This window comes from Branchiostoma belcheri, unplaced genomic scaffold (assembly GCF_001625305.1).
Source record: "Branchiostoma belcheri isolate BF01 breed outbred unplaced genomic scaffold, Haploidv18h27 scaffold8, whole genome shotgun sequence".
Taxonomy (NCBI): domain Eukaryota; kingdom Metazoa; phylum Chordata; class Leptocardii; order Amphioxiformes; family Branchiostomatidae; genus Branchiostoma; species Branchiostoma belcheri.
Window position 1 is genome coordinate 2,570,951 of NW_017804464.1, and position 8,077 is coordinate 2,579,027.

General features: G+C 42.6%; 1 protein-coding gene across 2 annotated transcripts in view; it reads right to left on the bottom strand.

Moving 5' to 3' along the window:
• Positions 1–47: 47 nt before the first annotated feature.
• The window catches only part of LOC109486404 (scavenger receptor cysteine-rich type 1 protein M130-like), an 11,390-nt gene continuing 3,360 nt past the window's right edge, over positions 48–8,077 (bottom strand). The window contains exons 2-11 of one of the 2 annotated variants that reach the window (XM_019790235.1): positions 6,546–6,770; positions 6,348–6,428; positions 5,922–6,037; positions 5,569–5,758; positions 4,985–5,217; positions 4,380–4,533; positions 3,756–3,827; positions 2,595–2,660; positions 2,139–2,220; positions 48–1,816 (exon numbers count right to left, since the gene is read on the bottom strand). In XM_019790235.1, the coding sequence (XP_019645794.1) occupies positions 1,342–1,816; positions 2,139–2,220; positions 2,595–2,660; positions 3,756–3,827; positions 4,380–4,533; positions 4,985–5,217; positions 5,569–5,758; positions 5,922–6,037; positions 6,348–6,428; positions 6,546–6,770 (1,694 nt within the window). In that variant the 3' untranslated portion in view covers positions 48–1,341. The remainder of the gene's footprint in view (positions 1,817–2,138; positions 2,221–2,594; positions 2,661–3,755; positions 3,828–4,379; positions 4,534–4,984; positions 5,218–5,568; positions 5,759–5,921; positions 6,038–6,347; positions 6,429–6,545; positions 6,771–8,077) is intronic. The other variant, XM_019790237.1, reaches the window with a different exon arrangement.

Sequence of the window (8,077 nt, forward strand, 5' to 3'; positions counted from 1 at the left end):
CTACAGCCTAATGTTTACAGAGTCACTTTGTATGGGCCCTCATACCTTTTTTTCTGCCTTTGCTGCCTGTGTGCAATGTCAGTTTGTACATGATGAATCCAAACTCACTCTTTCTCCCCCTCAGAATGATACAAAATTCAATCCACCACCTGCGCCTGAGGAAGCATGACCAGCCATGAGCGCCATCTAGCAGCTGGAGGGGGAAGGACAGTTGGCTGCACCTTTTAGCACAAAGACATAGAGACTCCTCTTGTAACTATCAATATCAACCATTTTCCTGTTGAAGTTTGTTAAACACACAATATCCTGTAATACTTCTGAAAGCTTGAGTTCTTTGAGTTTTGCTCTGAAGTCGTATTTGTCACAAGGTTTCTTACAGTAAAACTGTGGACATTGAAAGACAATGCCAGCAGAAGTAACACTTGGGTACCTTGTTGATATTTTTGACAGTGCTGAAGTGATAGTCACTGCCCTCTCTTACAATGATGTGTTCCTCATTTCTAATTACATTTGCAGCCACTTTCCCCATGGAATGAGAAGAGTAACCCCCTCTTATTTTTGGTGGAGACAAAACAGAATATGTAGACGATATGTTTTGAAGAAATAAATCTTGTTTATTCCCTTCTGAGGTAAATCTTATGTTTATTTATTGATTTAGGATCAACATGTAAATATATATATACAAATATCTTCCTCAATTTTTGGCAACAGTCAAAATATATAATAACACTTTTTCAAGAATGTTCAAGAACATCCACTACAAATTACAACATGAAACAAAGGAATTGAAGAAAAGAGGAATTATTCAGTGTTTTTACGTATACGCACATAGTATTTTCCAAAACTTGCCAAAAGCTGGTACAACAACCATTTGGAATACTGGTAACAGTAGCTTTACACACTTTGAGAGGTGTCCACTTATAAGACATGGAATGATTGTCACACCTAAACCCTGCATATCTAAGTCAAAGTATTGCATAATTTGGAAGATATTCCTGCTGAATTTGATGATAATTGTCCTAGAAAACCAATTTCCTATCACTTCAATACTGAAACTTTCATACATTAATATACATGTATGTACATGTATATATGTGTGGATGTGCAAGAGTGCCTGTGTGTACTAGCACCTTTTATTGTGTATGTGGCATATATATATGTACAAGATACAAATACATTGTATGCAGTAGTATACAAAATACCCTCTGCAAGTGCAAACATACCACAGAAAAACATCCTCAGTACAAACGTACTACTGCAACATAAACGATAACAATACACAGAACACCTCAGTCCAGAAGCCTTCTGTACACTTTTTGGACTTGATTTATATATAATTAGCTAATCAGACTGATCATCAACAACAACGCACTCATAAGATACTCTCCTGGGATAGTGCCCGGTACTGTCTCTGTTTATAGAATCGTAAGCGTGGTAGTTTCCCAACGGCGCTGGCTGTGTCTCCTGTTCTGAACTCTCCCTCCTTCTGGCTACCTCTACGTTGTCTCTGCCTGCTGAATAAGCAAAGTCTGGCGTGTGCTCCATTGCAGCGGCGCCACCTTTCCTCTGGGACGGTAAGTGCAGTGCGTGGTTGGCAGCCCTGGCAGCCTCCAGCTGGGCGATGGTGCTGTAGTTCACGTCGCTGCCGTCAGGGGGCCGCCGCGTGGAGAAGTAGACAAAGTTGGGCGTGGTGTTGTTTTCCCTGTACATGACTTCTGTGGGTAACTTTGGGCCCGTTTGTTCTGTAACATCTGCGTATGTACCGTTCTCTTCTTTCACTGCAGGGGGTGAGCCATTCTCATCAGAGGGGGTTTTCCTGTACACAAGAAAATAATACATTAGTGTCTACAATGACATTTCTTGGTGTCCACTCTGAACAGTAAATGACTGACATGACCAACTGTTTGTTGGTTCTTAATGATACTATTTTTATACTCAGATGAAATATCAGAAGTCAAGAGTGTATACATGTACTTGATTGCTAGAACTAGCATTTATGCAAATGATTTCCTGATGACAATGTAACTTTGATGTCAGAATGATATTTTGTTAGCAACTGATGATTGTATCTTCAAATGCTGTAATGTATCAAATTGTTGCTAGTATGCCAGTAATAAGTAAAAACATAGTGAACTTACCTCTTTCTTCTCATGATGAAAAGGACAACAAAAAGCACCACAATAAGCAGCAGGGCACCCAGTACGATACCTACGATTGTACCTGTCGAGAAAAATTTGGGAAGTTCATAATTACATTTGACGGCAAATAAATATATGTGATGGTAGGTAGTAGGTAGTAGTAACATTGAATAGGTTGTAACATTGCCCTTTTCAGACTGTAATGGCAGTGGGTTGTTAATCCCCTGTGTCTTAGGACACAGTACCTTTTACATGTACCTCCCCCTACCCATTTTACACCTGGTTTGAGTGAGGAAAGTTGTGTAAAGTGCCTTTATAAAGGACAGGAATGCCAGGAATCAAACCCGTGACCTTTTGATCTCATGTCTGCTAGCCTAACCACTGGGCCATTTGATGCCACAACAGTGTACTAGTATTTGATAGGTGAAAAAGTAGAATTGGATTATTTCTACTCACCAGCAGTTAGTGGTTGTGATCTTGGCTGATTGAGAGATGGAGAGTTGGACATCCCAGAAGGCATTGCTGTTAGAACAGAAACATTATGTCAGCATAAATGCAATAATCATTGGTATTGCAGCCAAAGGTGACATAGAAGCTAATCTCCAAGCTGATGAACTAATGATCTGGCTCAGCGTTTTTTACTAGGAAAGTTAGAGAGGTACATTACCAGAATAATGTCGCAAAAGCACTACTAATAATAAAAACACTATATCTGCACTTGGAAATTAATCATAAGCAACAAAACATGAAATTTAACGTCAATGTGCATGGCATGTAGAATTTGTCCTAGAGAAATGCTTTGGAGACCCATGACTTAGGAGTGTACATTTTGTATCAATGTCATTTTACCTGTGTAAGAGGTTGTATTAGCCACTCCTTTGCATGCAATGACTGGTTGAGGAAGGAAGATTTCAAGGGAAGGTACATACAATATAAGATCCACAGCAATTTCAGCACACTATTGGAGTCAAAATACAGCCTTACACGTACAAGAGAAAAATGTCACACAAGCCTACTCTCCAAGCAGAGGTTTGGGTTTTGGGGGTATTTTTAGTGTGTTTTTAGGCTTTTTTATCGGGGTTTCTCTTTTGCACTGAATTTTTTTTCCCACCAAACCCAACCTCTGCCGGCACTCACCCCGGGGAGGGGCAAACCTATTAAAAGCTATTCAAAACAGACGATAGTGCCCCTCCCCGGGAACCATCAAACTGTCATTAGGGATATCCATTTTATTGTGGTGGATTATCACACATCTAGCCAGTCAGGAAGGCATTCATTGGGCCACACGCCTCCTGCTGACTGTGCCTATTCATGCGTCTGGTTCACACCTCCTTGCAGAACGACTGAAATGTGTTGAAGTGATTAGGTTTATAGCCCATTGAAGCTTTCGACTGCCGGCAGAGGTTGGGTTTGGTGGGAAAAAAATTCAGTGCAAAAGAGAAACCCCGATAAAAAAGCCTAAAAACACACTAAAAATACCCCCAAAACCCAAACCTCTGCTTGGAGAGTAACACAAGCCCCCACCACTGGGAAGTTTTGATGTACCGCTCCCAATCATATTGACATTTACTGCCATTTCTTAGCACATTTTCTATACATGCACTTGCAGCTGGATACCTGTGTTCTGAGTCTCCAAATCTGGTGGATCGGTGGGGGTGATGCCAGGAATGTGAACAGCCTGGCTTGAACCTGCAAAAAGGGAAAGAACAGTGCTGGGTAGAGCTACCTGTTTGTGTTCTTATATGTCATTATACTAGGTTACTCGTTAACTTTTTAAGAGTTCTATACAAAGTTAAGGAAAGGATGAAAAAAAATGAAATTCTGAGTGACGTTTGAATTTGTTGTGAGTTCAGAAGGCAACCAGGAAGTTATGTTAGGCAAACATGAAAAAAAAAACTTGTCACAGATAATCAGGATCACACAATGAAGTTTACAAAAAAAAGTGAACTCCGAAGAAGAAAAGATGTGAAGTTGCTCAACGACCCTTCGTGTTAATCCCCAAGCAGATTCTGTTGGGTAAGGGGAGTCTATATTGGCTTCCTGTATCCATTGGCTTCCTGTGTAAACCATTGGCTACCAATGGATACAGGCAGCCAGTATAGACTCTGCATGCCCCACAGAATCTGCTTGGAGATTACCTCAGTGTAGCGCCCCTTATCTTTCAGTTTTAGTACTGCAGAAGTGCCCATCACCACCTAAGCTGCCACCTCCAAGAAAAGTTAGTACGAAGGAGATACTAACTGGAGGAGTTGGGGTTAGTCGTCGTCCCACCTGTGGAACACTTGATTGCCACGGCGTAACCATGGTTACAGGAGCTGACGTCAACGTCACGCAGTCCCCAGTAGTCATAGCTGCAGTCCTTCAGTCGCCTTTCGTCGTTGTTTGGGCAGGTGACCTGAAGAACGTGTTAAGTATACGTAGTATATGAGATAGTTTATCTGCCGGTCGTTACATAAAGGCAGAAGCGGATGGCATATGTGAAATTTTCAAGCAGATACAGGGGTGGTGATGGTCAGGCTTTTAGACTGACCTGGCTATCAAGAGAAACGCCGTTCACAAAACGTTACAAATTTCCATCCCACATCTGCTTGGAGATCAACACGTGTATGACTTGTCATTCCCAAAGCAAGTACAGCAAACTAACAACCCAGGCTCAAAATTCGTAAAATACAGCCAAACAGATGACTTGGTCTTTGGAGTTTTTTGGTCCACCGTGGCCGGTGTTCATGTACTGTCCTTGGTGCTGATTGAACAATTTTTTGCCGGATTCCACTATACTAACCCCCTTAGGAAGCCGTGGTGGAGGCTAACATACCTTACTCCCTGTATGGTGTAAAGTTATGTACCTTGCTTAACCAGACTGGAAGGTCGTTCCCGTCGCCATAGCTGCCAGGCCCGTACACGACGTCTGCAGACAGGTACCCGAGCTCCTGACAGACGACCCGGGCCTGCTTGTCCCGCCACCAGCGCTCCCAGGACGGTCTGTTCGGAACGTCACAGATCGTTCCCCAGGTACCGTCATGGTAGATCTCCACACGCCCCTGGGCACGATACGACCCTCCAGACAGCCGCACTGAAGCTGTGATCGTATATCATAACAAATATTGAGAATATAAATAATAATCGTTCCTCTGTACATCAAAGTTGGAGTCTTCAGAAAAGTGTTACCCAAGAAATTCTTTAGGGCGGCCGTAGATCATGCGTAGCCTCTACCGGTCTTCGAGGAGCGACTGGGAAGAGTAGAAATTGGCGAAATAAAACAGGTAACTTGTTTGAAGACAAAATTATTGCAAAGAGTGAGGAGCATTTTAGCGTAAAAGGAGCATAGAAAGCTTGAGAAATAAAAGGAGGTCCGATCACATATGTCGTGAGTTTACTACAATTATTTTGGGGGACAGGCGTTCTGATACAGCCAATTTTCACATCTTACATTCACAGAGGAGTCCAATGTCGTCATAATGTGTACATGAGTCCAGCTGACTTTCGCAGCCCCACAGCGTGTTCTCGTTCCCAGAACAGGACGGCGAGTACTGTATGATCCCGCCCGTGGCGTTCGGGAAGTGATCTCGTGCCCAGACCCCCGTCACTAGTCCGGGAAATCCCAAATGGCGACAAGCGACCTGGAAGATTGAATGAAACAAGAAATGCTTTTAGTCGGCAAATGCATGTTTACCCTCGCATATGGTCTGCTCTGTTAACTATTACTCAAACACATTCACATATATTGTGACAGGAGTGTAAATCCCTCCTACTATAAAATTGCAAGATGGAGAACAAACTAACCCTGAACTCCTCTTCGCCCCACTTGGTGCCGCAGACAGGTGCCCAGATACCGTCCCTACTGGAGAACTCCAGCCGGCCCTGGTGTGGCACCGGCCCGCCCCACAGCCGGATCTTCTCTACGGTACGGAAAATGATAAAGTTTTATATACACACCATCTTTGTTTTGTGTCTGCTTATTCGGCGTAACACATCAACTTTGCAGGCACTCGGTGTGGTAGTTAGCCTACACTGAGCTGCCTCAATCCTGGTTTGATAACTATAGTTTTCTCTAGTAGCCAGGCCGAGAGAGAGAGAAAGAGAGTAGTTCTAGTAGTAATTCTGTATTCTTCTGGTAGTTATAAGATACAAAGAATAGCTGGTACATCCAACAGTTCATAAACAAAGTAAGTACATCTGTATTTAGAAAGTGTATAAGACATGGTATACCTAAACACACAGCTCCGGCGACGTGTGAGTTTGGTGCACAGGTGCTGCTGTGGGTGTTACAGTCAGTCAAACTATACACGTCTGCAAATGGATGGATATACAAAAAGGGATATACATTAAATAATGTCGTAAATATGCAAACGAGAAATCAACAAACAAACAAACAAACAAACAACCAAAAAATCAAATAGACGTTACCTGATGCCGCGCACGTGAAAGAGGTACTGTATATCGGGAACGAGCCTCTTCCGAAGAATGACGAAGTGAGGCCGACGGACGACTTGACGCCGCCGAAGCCGAGCTGTCGGCAGGCCACGGCCGCCTCGTTCCCAGACCAGTCGGCGCCACAGACGGCGTACCACTGATCTCCGTCCCGTAACTCTATTCTTCCCTCATTCTCCGTGTCTCCGTCCACAAGTCTCACTGTGGACAAAACGTCCGAAATAGTTTCATCACGTTGGTAAAGTAAGATACAGGAGTGTTCATTTACTACAAAACCAAGATAGACTAACGGAAACGAGGGGGGATACAGACTCAGCCACGGTTGGGATTGTGTTCTCCTCGCAAAAGCGCCACCTACATATAGCGGCGAGAAGCAGAACTCCAGTCAGAATCTATGAGGAAGGTGTGTGATAGACATTGAAACATAAGCAAGGTTAGTCTATCTTGGTTGTGTGAAAGAAATCGTCTATATCCTGTGGACAAAACGGTTTAAACAATGCGTTTACAATTTTATTGTATTTTAAAAACAATAGGACAACATATGGGAGATGTGAGAAACAGAATAATATTATCTTCCACCTATCTGAATAATATATAAAGACATATGAAATGAAAAAGAAACAGAACACAAATCATACGCGTCAATTAACTGGAACAACAAAGATAAACAGAAACTAATGATCTGACAAAAAAGGTTAAATGTTATCGCCGAAAATGTCAGGTAGGAGACTGTTACAATACAGTCTAGGAAGAACTACTTAATCATTATGCTGCACACGTACTGTACCCAGTTAGTAACACAGGACCTTTATTAACGATCCTATAATCACAGGCCCATTATCCGACCCATTGAACACAGCACGGACAGAAATCACTGGTGGTTTCTGTGGCATGGGGACTGTCTCCAAACTCATCGTCTTTACAAACAAGAAATTCGTCTGCAAGATCGAACAAATGCTACGCATTTTGTTGCGTTAAGTATTGCACAAAAATCGCATGAATGAATACTAGTTACCATTAGACTAAACATACATCACGATGTGGACGTAAGTTTATTATAGCACGCATGTACTTTGATATTTGCCTAAGACGCGTAGCTAAATACAATGGATACAAGAGGGTGGGCAATTCACAGTGTACCACCCCCACTTATTGAGACATTCAAGCAAACTAGACAAATTATAGTTTCCTGTAATAATGATGGTTTCATCGTGTTTATCATAGCACGTACGTACCTTGATATTTGCCGAAGACGCGTAGCTAAATACAATACAAGTGAGTGGGTAACTGAAAGTGTACCACCCCCACTTATTGAGACATTCAAGCAAACTAGACAAAGTATAGTTTCCTGTAATAATGATGGTTTCTGTGATACGAGATATTCTGCAGCAGCCCTTCCACTGTGTAGGCTAGTCTCTACCAGACTAACTTCGCTGGCTATATATAGGAGAATAATTGCCAGGGGAGTTTGACCGCCTTGTAGGTTTGACTGGCCGCGCAGTTAGAAA